Consider the following 18067-nt stretch of genomic DNA (forward strand, 5'->3'; position numbering starts at 1 on the left):
GGCTCTTTATTTTTTATATAAAAAACCAACTACTGCAAGCTCTTGTAATCTGTAAAGCAGCAAAAAAATATCATGCAGAAGAAAGACTTAACTAGTTAAATACAACCAGAACAGCTCCAGACGAACCCAAGCTAAAAATAGGCGGTTATTCCACAAAGCTGGCAGTGACCCACATGGAGGTGTTTCCCGGGCTGGCAGTGTCCAGCCGGGGACTGCCGGCCCTGCCGCTATCCCTGAGGCGATACCACCGCAAGTCTGCCTTCCGGGAAGCCCCGTGCCCGGGACAGCTTTCCCAGGGGCGAGAGGGAGCGCGAGGCTGAGCGAGCCCTGTTGTTCCTCACACCGCTGCTGGCCTCCTGGGCGGAGCTCCCACCTGCAGCACAGGGACCACTGTCCTCATCTCGACTTAACAGACACGGGGTAATCAAGCAGAACGCTCTAGGAGCTTCCCGTCGGTACTAAACTCGCCAGAGCGGTTTTACAGCCCGCGGGCGAAGGGGCCGACGGATTAACCCCACGCGGGGCCGGCGCTGCGCCACCCCGCGTCCTACGGCCCGCGCGGGAGCGGCTCTCCCGCCTCGCCCCGCCACGGCGGGCTCAGGGCTGCCAGCGGGCCGGCCCGCACGGGGAGCACCCTGGAACTCTCCGTCCCGCGGGAGCGGGGGCTCGCGCCAGGCGCTCCCCGGCCAAGCCAGCGGCGCGAGCGGGCGGGGCGCGCGCGGTGTCCCGGCGCGGCCCCGAGCAGCGCTCCCCGCGCCGGCCCCATTCACCAACCGGTTCCCGCCGGCCGCCTCCGCCTCTCGCGCCCGCCCGCCCCGCCTCCGCCCCGCCCCGCGCGGCCTCGCGCCCGCCCCAGACGCGCCGATGGCGCCGTTGATTGGCTGGGCGCGGCGCTCGTCAGTGACGCGCGCGAGGGGCGGGGTCCGGGGCGCTCGTGCGGGAGGCGGCGCCGAGTGTCGCTCCTGGTGCAGCCGCGTCCGCCCGGCGCCGCCCGCAGAGCCGCCCGCCCGCCGCAGCCGCTGTATGGTCCTTCCCCGCGCCGCCGCCGAACCCCCGCCGGCAGCTCCGCGGCCTCCAGCGCCTCCTCCTCTTCCTCCTCCTGGTTCTGCTCCTCCTGCCCCCGGCGGTGGCGCCCGCACCCCGGCTGTATGATCAGGCTACAGTCTTCAATGAGTAACCATATTCCTGTGAGTGCCGCTCGCCCGCGCCCCCCGCCCCGGCCCCTCGCCCCGCTGGCCTCCCGGCTACCGCGCCTCTCCCCTATCTCCTCCATATTGTCTCTTTGTTCTGTCTCCGGGGCCGCGCCGGCTGCGGGCGGCTTCTCGAAGCGCTAGGCTGCGGCTCCCCTCGGGCGGGCCGCTGGGGAGCCGAGCCCGCCCGGCTGCGGCACGGCTCGGCCTTCCTCCCCGCCGGCGCCCCTCTCCTGCCCCCGCCTGCTGGCGCCCCTCTTCCGTCCTCCACCGAGAAAGGAGGAGGTGGCGACCTCTCCGCGGCTCCTGGGCGGCCCGGCCCGGGCACAAAGCCGCTTTGTGAGCTCGGCTGCCGCTTGCCCCGCCCGCCGGTCCGGCCTTCTCCCTGCCGGGCTCTGTGCGGCGGAGTCCGCCGGTGCAGGCCGGGCCGCCCGCCGGGAAGGGCAGCGCCTCCGCGCCCTGGGCCGCGCCGGGAGCCCTCTGCCGGGGGGAAGCCGAGCCGGGCGGCGGCTCCGGGGGACAAGATGGCTCCGCGTCGGGAGCCTGATCGAGGCGTGATGCGAACCCGTGACCGCCGCAGTCGGGGCGGCGGCCCGGCCTGGCCCGTGGGGCGCTGTCACGGCGGGGACGGTGTCTCCGCACCGAGGAGACACTGGGACACACCGGCCGGGAGCCCGGCACCCCGCGGCTGCGGGGCGGCCGTAGCCCGGGGCTGTCCGGACAAGCCGGGGCTTGCCCGCGGGCGGCTGGCTGCCAGGCTAGTTGTCAGGCTTGGCTGGCGCTCGTCCCCTGCCGCGGCCCCACGTGCGCGGCGGCGGCCGGGGCGAAGGCGGCTGGGCGGCTGCTTTGTCTCAGCCGTGCTCGGGCGGGGAGTCAGTGCCGGCTGCGAGCGAGGACGTGAGTCCTTTCCAAAATGAGCTCTATGCAGTAGAGGTGGGGTATGCCCGAACTCGGGTGTGCAGCCGGTATTGTTCGGTAGGAAAAGTCCGCAGCCGAGTCATTAAGTACATGTTGGAGCGGATGTTCCTGTAACAATCTGCCTGAAGCCTCGAAAGCTCACGAATACGGTCAAGTACCTTAATTTTGACCGAAACTGCTTTCAAGACCTTGCCACCTGTGTTTTCAAGGAAGGCATTTCCTTCTGGAGGTCGATCGTAGTTCAGCTTTGGAAGATTTGACTTGCTGCTTTTTGGTTTGTTTTCCTTTTAACTCACCTGGTAATCTCGGTGCCTGTGCTGCGTAACATCTGTGACTACAGGGCACAGTGTGTATCTGTGCAGTAAAAAATCAAACAAGGTACGGCTTGCTGGTGGTACTATGCCCTGCAAAAGTAGGGAAGCAAGAAGGACAAGGAATTAACAAAATCAAGTCGTCTACGACAACAGAAGCAGGATTGTTTGCTCACTGTTAGCCAGCTATGCACATTCCAAGTATTATGAGCTGACAATTGTACAGTTTGGGTGGCATGAAGGTTCTGTAATCTGATGTTTCTTATTTCTCCTGGACACAGCTTTCCAATATGTCTACCTGCATCTGCTAAGTCTTTCAAAAGCAGTGACTCAGAAGTATGAACAGTGTCTCTTTGTAATCTCATAAAACTGCCAAATCAGGAAACCTGAAGATTACACCTAAATGTCAGCTCATATTATTCCATTGATGGAACAGCAAAGGGTTTTGAAATTGTCTTAACAGAACAGAGTCGTTTCAGGGGGAAAATGTGGAAGACGTAATACAGAAATTGCACAGCCATGAGAGGAAATATGAGAATGAGAAATAAAAAGTGTGTGATGGATATAGCAAGAGCCAAGGCAACAGGATGTCATTGTCTTACTGAAACTAAACGTTGTCAGTAAGACAGTAAATAAATAGTAGTTAGTCTTATCTAATAACTTCTATTAAGTGAAACTTTCCTGTTCTGACAAAATACATGCCACATAAGAATGCTGGATCAGTCCCAACGTGTAGGCTGACTGTAAGCAATCACTTGTTTTAAACATTAACCAGAAGACCCAGATAAGGGTATTACTGAACCCTAAACAACAGATTGTCACCTTCTTCGAAAAATTAAAATTCATTCTACTGGATCAATACAAGAAAGAATTCTGTGTTAAATGGAAGTCCTTACTACTTTCTTCTCAGTTGCAACTTTTTGCTAGGCATTCATTACTTAATTAAACTCGATTAAATACATGCAGACATTTATTGCTGTATGTGCTATATTTCTCATGCTATTGCTTAAAACATAATGAAATAATTTTTGACAGGATTTTCTGCTATTGAAATGACAGTGTTAAGTCGTTTGGAGATTCCTTGCTTTTAGAAACTCAGGAGAAAGTGCTAGACAAGGGGATGGATTAGTTTCTGTGATGTCTAATTTTTTCCAATATCTGTTAAGGCTTCTTTGCATGTTGTTTTTGTGGTCCAAGCAGAAGAACTTTGAACCAAATCACATGGCTTGGTTTCATCATCTCTAAAAGTTGCATTGACTTGTTATGCAGGAAGTTTTGAGATAATTTTTTCTTCCCCCTTCTTGAACCACAAGAATATCCTTCCGGCACAGAGCATGTCACAGCAAATTTATGATAAACCTTTGGATTCTCCCTTCCCATTGGTGAGATATGAATGTATTTTTATAGGCAGTGGGTCACTTTCTGTGGTCTAAAATGAACAGTGTTATCACTGGATATTATAAGGACAGGCATTTATGTACCCAGTAGATGGGGGGTGCATCTTGTCAAGAGTACCGTATGAAGGTGTGCCTCTACCTTGTTTAATGGCTTTGCAGTTTGTACCCCTTACCCTCCCACTCTTCCCCGTCTGCTTTGGCAGTTGCTACGGGGGCTTTGAATAGTAAGAAGAACTTGGAGGTATTTGTCATTCAGTATCTTTTTGTTGGGTAGTAAGTTAGAACAATGAACTTCCTTGCAGGTGTTCTTAACTTGATGTGAAACTTAGTTTATTTTAGTTTTCTGGTGTTAGTCCTGTGGTTTCAGTAGGTGAGTGTGTGTAAGGTCTTGACTTAAGAGATTGTGAGACCATGTAGTTGGTTCTGGGTATAAATGTTTTCAGTCTGTGAGTCGGTGGATTGAGTAACCGTGAACAATCTTGCACATCTTCTGAAGGTAAAGTGTCATATAACTATGTTAAGAAGTGCTTTTGTTTGCATGCTTTTCAAGGTGCAACCGAGTTGTGAACCAGAGTGTCAACAGCGTGGGATAACCTTGCATCTCTGCTTTCCCCATATCAGTAATGAATTAATAGATTACTTTTGTAAACCATTTTTGTTAGACATGAGTGATTGTTTCAAACCCCAAATAAACAGCCATGTGAATCTGCTTGTCAGTGATGACAGATCTGTCCCAGAGAAGGGCATGAATTAAAGCCTTCCTTTTCAAGATGCCTTCCTCCTGCTTGAACAGACTATTCTCTATTTTCTATCTTGAGTTGTAGTGGATCATGCAGTCATAATTAATGCAGCTGTAATGGACAGGTTACCTTCTCTCAATACAGGGTCCTGGTATATTAACCCTAGTTTTGTTTTCGAAGTTTATTTTGGTGGCTCTTAACAGTCTAAATGTTGGGCTTTCTATTGGGATAGAAACTGCTACTTTTTCCAAAATCCTTCAGTGTTCAATTTCCTCAAGGAAAATTTATATGTAAATTGAAAAGAACATGCTGGTTTAACATACCCAGCTTGATGGTACAAACGATGTTAAAGAGCCTTTTACTCTGTTAAAGAGCCTTCTGCCTTCAATACTACACGTCTGAATTTCACTTATGCAACTTTTTGCTTTCATGCACTGTCTTGACTGTTTTGATAGCTTACTACCTAAACTGTGTGAGACGATCTAGTAATTTTAAAGCTGTATTTCCAGGCCTTTTGAAAGTTCATGACATCATTTGAGTTTCCCAAAGCCCCAGGTCATCATAATTACTGCAACACTATTTTTTTGTAGTGGATTTCTTATCTTCCAGGTCTTTTTGCTGAAGCTGGATGAAGCCTTGTACTATGGCTTAGCTGCATAACAGAAACAGCATGCCCATATACTACTCATCTTTAATTTTAATTTGACTCCCAGAACATAACGAAACTAGGTTGGCAAAGCTGTCTTGGGATAGTACAATGTGTTTCTGCCTAAAGGTTGCCCTGTCTGAAACTTTTCTACCAGATTGGTGAGAAGTGACGGCATTCACATCAAAGTAAACTCTGAGCTTTGGTCCTCTGTAGTGTGGCAGCAGTGGTTGCCAAGGCAAACAGTGAGGCTTAAATACATGCTTGGTTAGGTCCTTAGATGTGTGAATTACTAAGGTTCTGATGTGTCTAATACTGACTGTTGAGTCAGTAATTAACAAAATTCCTTTGTAAGGGTTAATAACACATGGAACTGAAATGTAACATTGCATAATCTACTTGCTTCTGCTTTGTATAAGAATTTGAACTGTGCACTTAGTTTCTAAAATGTCATTAGCAGTCTGCATTAAAAAGAAGGATTTTTTGCTTAACTAATTGTTTACTGCCTGCCCTTTTCTATATTTACTGGTTTGCCTGGTATCTTGAGTACTCCTAGTTGCAGACCTATGACAGCCTGCCTAGAAGCCTGGATGAAACCTGGTTACTCCTTTCTTCCTACCTGCTGTGGCATGGCGACACGTTAAATGTTCTTTTCTCCCCAAAAGCTCCTTTTTGCCAGTTGAAAGGTTTTCACCCTAATGACTCCATTCTGTGTCCTCAAGCTCACTTGCATGCATTTGTGTTTCTTATAGTCCTCACTCCCTCATCCTTTAGCAGAGCAAGCGTCTGTCTATGATTCTTCTTAGCAGTCTTAAGAAGAGATCGACAAGAGATCTGCCAGTGCAGTGCAAAAAACAGCACAAGACCTTGTGCAGCTATATCTGCTTAAAGCTGCCCTGTCCTTTTCTGCTGTTCTGCTTCTTAAACTAATTGAAAGTGACTTTAAATCAGTTACCTTCAGTTCTTTTTATTAGTTGCTATTTTAGCCGTTCCCTATATCTGGTCCTAGGAGGCTTTTAAATGCACTCCTGCCACCTTGCTAGAGCATGGCTGGTGAGTCAGATGATGATTCTTGGAGTTCTTCCGAGTCTGAATTCTTCTGGTTCCTGTTACTCTGTTGACCTTTGACTTAAGAGGATCCTTCTTACTCCTTTTCCATGCCTATTATATTTAGAGTTCTTGCTCTTTCTCAAGTTGTTAAAGGTAAATACTGAAGTAGCTTTTTTTACTAGAAGCTGGCAAACTTAATCCTGTAGTTTGCATCACTACCAGGTGATGGTAGTATTTCTGGAGTGGAAGCAAAGTGGATGTGAAATTGTCATCTTAGTTTCTTTCTGTTAACTTCATTCTCATGTTTGTTGGTGGGTTGCGGTTTTATTGTGTGTTTCTTTGTTTTTGTGTTTACAAGTCATGCTGTGACTTAACACGCACGTTAAAACTCTTACCAGGAGTAAGCTGTCTGAAAACATGAAAGTAGGTTGTCTGATCAACATAAATAACTTATTCTGCTAAATATTTGTAGAATTGATTGTGTTTCTCTCTAATACCTAAGTATATTTAGTGGACATGTGGTTCAACTTGTACTTCTCTTTTGGAAAACAGAACTCCCCTCTTCTTCCCTCCTGTGCCCTAGACAGGTATAAGGAATAATACTGGTAGAGTAGCTGGGCACAAAACCTAATGCATCTATCTGCTGTAAGGGTTTTACGAGTGTAAAAAGCACATATGGGTGGTTTGTTTGCAACATCTGCTAATAAACACACACCTTGGAGCAGTTCATTTGCTATCTTAATTCCTGTTTGCTTCTTCCAGTAATTATATATATAAATTCAACCATAGCTAAGTAGCATACCAGTGGACAGGAATGACCTGTTCAAGAAACTTGCCTGTGTATGTTTTTAGCTAGAGCATTACTGTTTTCTGTGTATATTAATGAAGTCATGGTGTAAAAATACTGTTAAAGCATGTGAAGGTTGCCATTGGTCTTTAGCCTTTAGTATGTGAAATGTTCCTTTGTTAGAAATGTGTGTGCCTCAAAAGCCTCTGTTCAAAAGCCCACATTGTATTGTTAGGCCACAAAGACTGCATTTGCTTTCAAGGCCTACTACTTGAGTCAGGTGGATTTATATGCATTTTTTTCTGTAACTTTAGGTGCTGTAACTTTAGTAGATATTGTGATGTCTCTCAATTCAAAGTGGAGAAGGCAGTTGTATTGGTATCCTGGAAGACCTATTTTTTTATAAAAATGAGGTTCTTAAAACTTGTAGCTGTGTTTAGCACATCTGAAATTGGTATTTTAATCCATTACAGGATTTGGTGTTGCAAAAACCCTACATGGAAACTTTGTAATAGGTAAATGTATTTATTTTCTAGTAATACATGCTAAAAAAAGGTAACAAGATTCTTGCACAAACCTAATTCTTGGAATAAAAAATAAACCTTGTGAAACTGCTTAGTTGCCGTGTTTTTATTTTTTTATTTTATAAAGCTTGATGTCTTAAAACTTTGTTTCACCTGTACTCATTATGCTTTTCCCCCCTCCCTCTCTTTACAGCAGTTCTGTGGTGTTCTTGGTCACACATTTATGGAGTTTCTGAAGGGCAGTGGAGACTACTGCCAGGCACAGCACGACCTCTATGCAGACAAGTGAACTGTAGAAATCCATTACTACTCCACCAAGAAGCCCCCCTAAGAGTGGTTGACCAGGATAAGAAGTGTTGAATTGAAATCGGCAGAGCATTTACCAACGGAATTCAGACCTGGATGGGGTAAACCTCAGTGCACTGCCTTTCTTTTGCCTCAGTATTACTGGATTGAAGAATTGCTGCTTCTTGTTAGGAGGTTCATTTCATTTCCCATTGCTCCCAACGTCATACTTCCAAGCACTGAGAATTTCACGTGGAGTATAGTGAAGTAGACTTCAGTTTCTCTACATCACTTCTGTATTAGAATTTTTTTTTAATCCTTTCATAATCTTGTTGCATGTTTAACTAAATCAATATGGCCCGAATGAATCGCCCAGCTCCTGTGGAAATCACCTACAAGAACATGAGATTCCTGATCACACATAATCCAACCAATGCAACCTTAAACAAATTTATAGAGGTAAGGCCGGTACAGAATTCTTACTGATGTATTTTTTTAATCCCTGAACTGCATGCTATATTTATATATAAATAAATATATATTTACTAGCTGATAACTGCTGTAAAAGCCATATGAGGAGGTACTATGACTATATATTGATTTTTCTTTTCAAATACTGGTGCTGTGCTTTGAAGATCTGTAGACAAATCTGCAGATATCTGCAAATGTGCAGACAAATCACATATACTTTGGCCTTCACAAATGTAATTCTGAGAGTGAAGTAATAATTATACTGTCTAGTACATGGTACGTTAAGTACATTGTTTAGGTCTGAAAACAGGAATTATCTGGCAGAGTTATATGCAGAACAATACAAACATCTCCTAGTGGTAGGAGCGCACATTCAGATTGGGCTGAGGTAGTGTAACACTTCATTGCACTTCCTGCATAGTGATACATAGTGTGGGTCAGAACCTTAGGAACTAGTAACAGGATTGCAATAGGCTTGCACTGCCTAGCTTCCTTCACTATTAGCAGATCGTGGTTTTAGTTTTACCCCATCCCTCACCAGTGTAGCTTAAGAGGACCCTCTGTGTCATAGCCTCTACGTGAGTGAAATTTGTGGCAATAGGCTTAGACTGCACTCAGAGCTGCTGAAGCTACTTCAAGTGCTTTGGTACATGCTGCTGACTAAAGCCAGTGGCTTAGCATATATTGCTAGTACTGAATTTATCATCTAAACCATGTATTTAGCATGGAACTATTAAGTGCATGGTTGTATAAAGTGTGTGTGTATGCTAATAAGTTCCTTATAGAGCTACTTCATGGGAAGGTTCAAGTTTGCTTTGCAAACCAGGAGCCTTCATGTTCCTTTAAGATGAATGATCATTTGGAGATGGACTACTTGATTAATCAATATTTATCAGGATCTGATTTTAAAAGAAAAAAGTCTAATCCAACATAACAAAACTTAGTCTGCATGTAAGACTATGTTTGCAGAAAAGCCTAAAGTATCTGGTGTCAGCACACAAGTTTTTAGTCATTTCAGCTTTCTGTGTCTTTTCAGGATGGCAAGCATTTGTATGAGTTTTGCTACTGAGAATTTTGGAATGAGTTACTAAGTTAGCTTATCCAGAAAATTAAATGGTTAAGTGAAACTAGTTTACTTTTACAGCATTTTTTTCCACTCCTTAGGAACTTAAGAAATACGGTGTTACCACAGTGGTAAGAGTGTGTGAAGCTACTTATGACACTGCTCCGGTGGAAAAAGAAGGCATTCAGGTTTTGGTAAGTAGTGTAAAAGCAGAGTTCGAAACCAACGCATTTTGCTGTTCACTCTAACCCCTTTCCCCAAAAAAAGATTATTTGCCACCTCTTTATTAACTGTAAAAGTGTATTCCAGCAACTGATGGAGGAAAAAGATGTGGAGACATCTTTTCTTGTCAGAAAAAAAAAATTCAGTTGTGAGCTAAATCATGTGATCAATGAAAACTGATTGAGAGGAATCTATTTGTAATATTGCTGTAGTTAGACTGCTAGAAAATTGTAGGTTTGAGTGGTTTTCTCAGCTATCAGCTCTTTGTCCATTGTGCCCCCTCCTTTTTTTTACCTGTGCATACAGCTTACAAGAATTCTGTATGTGTTTGTCACCCTGTGTTCTAGGACTGGCCCTTTGATGACGGTGCTCCACCATCCAACCAGATTGTTGATGACTGGCTAAACCTCCTTAAAGTTAAATTTCGTGAAGAACCTGGTTGTTGTATTGCTGTACACTGTGTTGCTGGTCTTGGAAGGTGGGTGAAGTTTTAAAGATGTGTTGAATTGTCATCCCTCACCAGACTTGTTAAGATGCAGTGCAAAAGTTTACTTGGGCCAAATGTAAAATAGTCACATATCCAGTATTGGAATGACCTCACCCTTGAAAGTAGTTAAGATGGCAGAAAACTGTTGCATGTATTTATTAAAGATCTTTAGGTCAAGAGATGATGGTTCAATCAAAGCTCTCACAAAGTCTACAGAATTAAGTTAACAAGTATATTCTTGTACCGAGTATGTTGTTGAGTGCCCCATTGAGATTTTTCATGTTTTTCCCTAATGGATTTAGGTTTTTGTGACTTGTCTGCTTTCTCTCCATCTCCATTTCAGCAGTATTGCCAGTCTCCTTGAACGGAGGGCACTGTAACCATTAACCACAAACAAGTGGGTGGTTCTGGCACATCAAGACCAGCTTTCATCCACAACCTATCTGGGGGTTGAAAAGTGTTTTCCAAAGTCCCAAAGCTGTTTGTCTCTAAGTGATATAAAAATTTCTAGGGATATGCTACATACTCATTTCTAAGTGATAGGAAAATTTTTTGGGATATTGCTAAATATTCTTCTCTTAGTCCTGTTCCTTCTGTCTGCTGTCCCTACTGTAGTGAACTTTGTAGATGAATGCTACCAAAACAAGTCCTCTTCTGCTGCTTAGAATGATATTGTTTTTTTCCTCAAAACGGGACAGTTAATTAGTTGAAGACAGTTCTATCTTTCTGTCATGTAAATTTCCTTTTAAATCCTTGAACATACGAAACAACTTAAAGTTACTACTGTATGCACGAGTCTGTTGCTAGTATATGCTGTGAGGTTTAGTCTTGTGGTTTTTGGGGGGTTTTTTGAGTCATAAATTGCTAATGTATTTGAGTTTGATTTGAGTCAAGCTTTTGTAACTGAAAATTGATTCTATCAGAGGAGGAACACCATGGCAAACAAGGAAATTCTATGGGGAGTGTAGCAACCTGTGGATTGCATCTGTTCTCAAAATTTGTGACACTAGTTGTAGGATTTGTCAGTTCTTACTGAACTCAACCTCTCTTCTGACTTTTGTTTTGGCATCCTGACTGCTTCTAATGATGATTTATTTTGGAGAATAAAAACCCATATGCAACTCTTCCTCAGAATCAATTGATTTGAAACAAATGGTTAAAGACTGCTTGCATTTTATTTCTATTGTTCTCTCATGTACCTAAAGTGAGATGAACAAAGCTAAGTTTGACCAGAGTTAATTTAAACCCCTATTTAATGAGAATGGCTAACTCAAAACCAGGTGATATTATGTTTCAGTGAATATAGGAATGCCTTCTGCCTTTTCTGCTTTCCCAGTGAAGAAACATCATATATGTAAAAAAAAAACCTAAATTGCTTTTCTGAGTATGCTTTGACAAAAACTAAACTGTTTTTTTTTTTAACCAGAGCTCCAGTCTTAGTTGCTCTTGCACTGATAGAATGTGGAATGAAGTATGAAGATGCAGTGCAGTTCATAAGACAGTAAGTGTGATGCTAACGTGTAGCTATTCCCAAGATTCAGTATGTTTCCTTGGTCACTGTAGGAAATTCTGAATTGTCTTTGATGCCTTTTTTTTTTTTTTGGGTAAGGTATTTAATTTAGTACAGCTGAAATTGTAGTGCATACAGTCAGAGTTGTAGGATTTGGATCTGTGGAATGGGTATTTTTCTGTTGAAACCAGAATCCATGCGTAATTACTTGAGGTTTAAAAAAAAACCAGAACAACCATTAACAAACCCCCTAACTTTCAGTTAGATTTGCAGAGTTCTCTTTATTTATTTTACATCTGAAAGGCAGAATACCTTTGCCTGTTCTGGTGATCTACTGAATGCTAACATTTCCTTGGATATTGTAATCAATGTATGTAAGTTGGAGGAGAGCAGTTTTAGTCTCAATGTTTTAATTTCTCAGGTTTCAGGTATATTTAAAAGAAGCTGCATCCATTATAAACAATAACAAAACACTTCTTGCATAATTGCCTGGCCTTAGAAGAATTGAATTCAGCTTGTACTTATTGTATATGAAATAAGGAATAGGTAGCCAGGTACATACTCCAGTCAGGCAACATGTACCTTTTTTTCACATACATACAGTTTGAGAAAACAAGGGAAGCTCAAATTCTGTTCAGCATCTTTATTATGGGGACTTTAAATGTTTATGTACTTTCTTACAATTGCCATATTCTTCATAATTGTTTTGAGAGAATGAATAACTTCAGCTCTCAAGAAGACCATCTTGCATCTGCTCTATAGCTTCCTTTTGAAGTTTCTTCTAAAAATCTTAATGTAAAATCTCTGACTTTGCTTATCATAGGCTAGAACACTGTCTAAAATGCTATGTACTCCTTTGAGGATTTGGCCCAGCAAGGTATTTGTGAAAGGAAGCTACCACCCTCTTTCCTGGCACTTAACTTCCAATTATTCTTACTTTGGTTACAGCCTTGACTTAAAGGTGGCTTTTTTAAGTGACCTAAAAATATTTTTATCTGGTTGATGATATTATTTCACTGGGCAGTAGATTAATGTTCTGTTTCAAATCTGTTTTTTTCCATCTAGGAAGCGGCGTGGAGCTTTCAACAGCAAGCAACTTCTGTACTTGGAGAAATACCGCCCCAAGATGCGTCTGCGCTTTAAAGACTCCAATGGTCACCGAAATAATTGTTGTATTCAGTAAAGCTCAACAGCCTATAGTACTTCTTTGGAAATAAAGGATGGAAACTAGAATTAAGCAGACTGCATGCCAAAGACATGAGTCTGGTATTTTTTAGTAGTAAAGGAAGCTTCCTTAGGAGTATTTATTAGGCTAAAGGCTCAGTAGAAATGCAACTTCTGTGTTTAGATAAATATCTGTCTATTTGGAGACCCAGTAAATGTTTTTGCTGTACCCTGTTTCTGAGCTGTCTCCTTGTTCATTAATTATCAGATCAAATATCCTTTAATCATGCCATTGAGTCTTACTGACCTAGTTTCAACTACTAAAAATTGGGGTACTAAAATAAATCAATCTGTAGAGAGATTAGGTGCCAAAATACCCAGCATATCAGCTACATGTTTTTCCTTAAAATGGGCATAGTTCTGATGATGTGAGAACTACCAGCTTATCTGGACCTTACTATCTTTTTTTCTACAGTCATTTCAATATTGAAGAATATGGCCTCTAAAAGTAGTCTTGCCTGCTCACGGTATGTTTTGTCTCCCACAATCGCACTAGAATTATCAAGATTTGCACAGTCTGTCTTTTTAATACTATGAATTACAGCAACTTTTTACCCCTGCATCTGTACTTTTCTGTTACCTGAACCTCTCCATATTACAAGTCATTACTCTGGTTATTCATGTAGAAGATCTTTTAAATTGTACTGAAGCACACAAGTCTTTAATGTCTCCAGACAAAAAGCCTTACAGTAAAATTAATGTTGGCACTTCATGTGCAACTTAACAGAGGGCCTGAAAAGGTTGGGAGGGGCTATTTAATATTTCTAGTAAAATGTTGCCTTTGTCTTGTGCAGGAAGTATAGAATATGCCCTTTACTTTAGTAAATATTTTTTTAAAACGTAGAAATGCTTTGTTATTGTAGCTAAAAATTCTTAATCAGAAAATTTCTGAAAAATCTTGTAGTTTTCTTTTACTGTACCTATTGACAGTTGTTTACCAACTATTGCTTTGTTGAAAGTGTGATCTTTTTCTTTTCTTTTCATTTTTCCTCCTTGAGTTTCTGCTATGACTTGGGCAGACCTCTGTAATATTTTGTATGCCTTTCAAGCTGCGTAACTTAATATTTGGATACTTGATAATTTGTTTTATTATGTAATTGATAAAATGGTGATGTGTATTAATGTTAGTTCAACCATATATTTATACTGTCTTGGGAATGTGTGGTAATAGTTCTGTGGGAGAAATACTTTTGCCAGTGTTCACCAGCTTGTAAAATCTAGTGCGAGAGCTTAAAACATCTAAATAAAGACTGAAATGCACTTACGAAGTTTGCTGAAATGCTCCTCACTTTCACTTATTTTTGTGTACTATGTTAGCAACCTTGAGGTGCCTAAATTCAGAATCTAGTCAGGCATCTGTTTTCTTTTTTTTTTTTAAATCTGGGCCTGAGTGTCCCCTTTGCTGTAATGTTTGCTGTTTGTTTTACTCATAAATAAATGTGGATAAAAGTTAATGGTAGAAAATGCAGTATTTTTTCAGTAGCTTACTTGTGACTTGCTGTCCTCAGTATTAAAACAGCTTACTTAGTGTTCTTGAAGCTGTTTTTGCAGTAAAGCAGAAGAGGATATGCATCAGTAAAGCTTAGAGAACACTTGAATCAGTACCATTAGAATTCAGGTAAAAATAGTGTGATAGAGTGCTTCGTTGTCAAGACTGAAGCTATGTACAAGCAAGATGTTCTAAAAAATGCGTGAGATTGGAGTTTCCAGAGTGTTGACTAAATTCTGACGAGAACTAGAAGGTGCTCTTAGTAGCCAGCTGAGGTGGTTGTGTGCATATCTGCCTAAACTTTGGTTAATACATCTCTTCCTTTCTAAACAGTGAGGTGGGATCATAGTATATCAGTCAGTGAGATTTCTGAAGGATTGCTTTTGGAGAAGTTACAGCCTTATTATAAAGAGCACTGTATGATTTAAAAAGCGTAAAATATATCACAATCTTTGAAGCAGCAAAATAAACTTTGGATCATCTTTCCTCTGGAAGCTGAATGTGGTTTAAAAGGTATTTTTTAATGGAATACAGCTTCATTTGACTGAAAGAATGAGATGTTATGCAGTGACATCTAAAGTCATCAATGTTTCTGTTGTCAAGATGGACTAGATTATAGGAATAATGACAAAGACAAAATCTTCATATATTCTGTAACTTATGCTAGAGTGATTGATGTAAATACTGGTTTAACACAGATCAGTATCCAATTCAAGTTAAGAATTCTGATTTGGTTGCCCATGAAAATAGAAGTCTGTAAAACAACTACAAGTAAAATGCCTGGAATTTTTTAAATTAAAATTATTAATGCAATTTCTGTGCATAGATCAGATTTTGCTCTGTCTACAGAATTCATCATGGCTAAGGAGAGTTGTGTTTCAGTTACGAGCTCTGACACATTAGTGATGGAAGCTTGGTTCATTGAACTGTAAACTTGAGACTGGCTTGACTTCAATTGATTTCAGTAAACAAGATGAAAAATTTGCATGAGCGTGTTTCTATTGAAAGTCAGCTTCTGAACTCTCCCTGTTTAGACACGACTCTTAGGAACAGAACATCTTTCCCTCTTTTGTAACAGTACTTCAGTTGTGAAGATAGGATAGCAGATGGAGCTACATAACACAAGTTGAATGAAATTCCATGTAAAGGGTGTGGGTGTGTATATATATATATATATACACACATATTTACAAATTCAAGTGAATAAATGCTTAAGCAGAATTACTGTATCTTACGGCTAAAGCCTGGCGTTGAAAACAGGTTTTAATGTAACATTTAATTTTGGATGCTTTCAATGTGTAACTGCTTAGCCCCCTCAAGAGGTATGTTGTAGTACATTCCTGTCATCTGCTAGACTGGTTTGTGCCGTGGACTTAATGGCTTAGATAATGTGGCATGTAAATGGTGGCAGTGTTTACAGAATTCCATAGCATGTAGCAGAAATGTTCATGGGAAACGGGGTGAGAGTTTGCAATTAGTGCAGCAGAAAACTGATGAATTTCCTATATTGTTCTGTCATATGGTCCTTTAAAAATTTGGAGGAAAAGTAGTCAAACAAGGTACTTTGTTACTGATTATCCAAAATTAGGTATAAAATTGAATGATTTTCTTGAATCTAATTCTTAGAAGTGTTGAGCAGTCAGTTTCAACTTAAGTCTGTAAACACTGTACTTAAATATATATGAAATTATGTGGAAGTCTGTTTATTAACAGTCCTGAGCCACTTTGGACTGGACTCAAAACTAATTAATACTTCTAATCTCCCTGTCTTCAGTTATCGGTGTATAAAAATCCATTCTAGTCCTTAAATTAGTGGGGCGGTTCTTGAGAGAAGCAGTTATTTCTGAAGTAATCAGACCCATCTGCTTTATTGCAGAAGAAACAATGAGAAAATGTGTAATTTGGTTTTGAGGCTGAATCCAAGGCTAGACTTAAGGTCTTTGGCAGTAAGAAAAGTAGTAAAGCTCTGCTCATTTATGTGAGCATTGTTTATCCTTACAAATGAGATGGGGGAAGAAATCTGTAATTAAATAAATGTATTTGAGAGGGCCAGACTAGGGGTTCATAGATTACCTTAATTGTTTTTAAGCTTCTGAGTGCTTGACTGCAGCATTAATAATACTGTTTTTCTTTTTTTTTTCTTTTTTAATATGTGCAACATGATTTAAGTAATTACTGAGAGACAGTACTCAAAACAGTATCTTAGATTTGCTGGGATTTTGCTGTGTCATTAATAAGCGAGTATTTTCTGTCAGTATTGGGAAAGTTATCAAACCAGAGATGGTGTTGTTCCAAGAAGATTACTATTACCTTTTTGTATAATATTTGTGTAATTCCACTGTAAAAAAAATAGTAATACTTCCCAAGTTGAATTCAGTTCATAAAATAAGGCTGAAATTTGGTGGGGTTTATTAATAGCTAGGAGGGACTTAACTGAAGAAATACAGATTTCTTAAGTGAAAGGAATTTTGCATTTAGGCATATCTCAGATCTCCTATGCTAAGAGATACCTAAAATAAGTTAGATGAAGAGAGAGCATATTCTGTAAAGGCAACATGGGATGGCAAATTCAGCTTGCAGTATTGGTATCTACAGGTAGATTAAATAAAATTCACCTAACTTCTTTAAGTGCAGTAGTTCAAAGTGTCAGGTAATGTATTTCTCTCCACATATTCTGCTCTTAATGTGTAATAATCATTGACAATTATAACCCAATTTTATCTTATTAATATGGGTTTATGCTACAGGTAACCACAGCAAGTGGCATTAGTTTTGCCTGCATGACTGCTGTTCATTTTGATACATACTGTCCTAATGCATTAACAATTATCTCAATAACAACACAAGTTCCCTATCGGTTGAAAGCCTCTTTGTGAGGTAATAGTGTTTAAATAGTGATCCGACAAGAAACGATAGGGACAGTGCCAGAAGATCAAATTGCCTGCTTCAGTTTCTGATTCAAATGAGAACTCTTAGAAGAGTAGCTGAAGAAAATCAGATACCAATGTTTAGATACATAGGAATGCTCAAGACAGAAATACTCACATAGTAGAACACATTCAGTTTCAATATTACATGTAAAAACACATGTAGTATTGAGTGTGTCTGTAAAAAAACCTAGATGTATAGAATGGGTATTTTCTAGTGGGCTAGAGTCTTAATCTCTGGTGGAGTAACAGCAGTAACTGGTTCTTATCCTTTTATAAATTTGCACATGCTTTATCATCACGTTCCACTGATGCTTGTTCTGAAGAGGACAGAACTTGAATTACATTTGGACTTTAGAGGAGCAAGAGTTACAGGTGATGAACCCTTCCCCATTCATAGGAACATCGTTATGATATGATCTGAACAGGACAGTGCTGCTCAGCATTGTTACGCACTTCCACAGTGCTAGTAGGAAGCTATACGCATTGAAGAAGTTTGCCTTCTTCAATTCCCCAGTAAATCTGTGTGTCTTTAGGTAGGGCATGCAAACCCTGAACTTGCCTTTAAAATTTCAATTCAACTCTGACAACTTTCAGTTCTTCATAGTAAAAGCACATAAAGACAAGAGGGCCATAGCAGATGTGCAAAACCATGGAGTTCCCTCATACTGCAAGTACACTCATCCCTTTACACTTGATATACAAGGTTTTGCACAGTAACCTTGTCTGTTCCCTGTCTGTCCCAGGGGTGAGCTATCCTACTCTTCTCTCCCTGGTTTTGTACAGCAGTATTCTTACTTCTCCCTGCCTTCCAACTGGGACTTCC

At 41.3% G+C, this 18067-nt stretch overlaps 2 protein-coding genes across 2 annotated transcripts; both read left to right on the top strand.

Moving 5' to 3' along the window:
* The first annotated feature begins 1053 nt into the window (after positions 1–1053).
* On the top strand, positions 1054–8308 carry LOC135296212 (uncharacterized). Its single transcript, XM_064412280.1, has 2 exons — positions 1054–1187; positions 7757–8308. The coding sequence occupies exons 1-2, from the start codon at positions 1149–1151 to the stop codon at positions 7850–7852; spliced, it is 135 nt and encodes a 44-aa protein (XP_064268350.1). The 5' UTR covers positions 1054–1148; the 3' UTR covers positions 7853–8308.
* PTP4A1 (protein tyrosine phosphatase 4A1) lies at positions 8167–14089 on the top strand. The gene is made up of 5 exons (XM_064412279.1): positions 8167–8307; positions 9484–9576; positions 9952–10082; positions 11518–11592; positions 12667–14089. The coding sequence occupies exons 1-5, from the start codon at positions 8203–8205 to the stop codon at positions 12782–12784; spliced, it is 522 nt and encodes a 173-aa protein (XP_064268349.1). The 5' UTR covers positions 8167–8202; the 3' UTR covers positions 12785–14089.
* Positions 14090–18067: the final 3978 nt, after the last annotated feature.

The sequence above is a fragment of the Passer domesticus genome, chromosome 3 (genome assembly GCF_036417665.1).
Source record: "Passer domesticus isolate bPasDom1 chromosome 3, bPasDom1.hap1, whole genome shotgun sequence".
Taxonomy (NCBI): Eukaryota; Metazoa; Chordata; class Aves; order Passeriformes; family Passeridae; genus Passer; species Passer domesticus.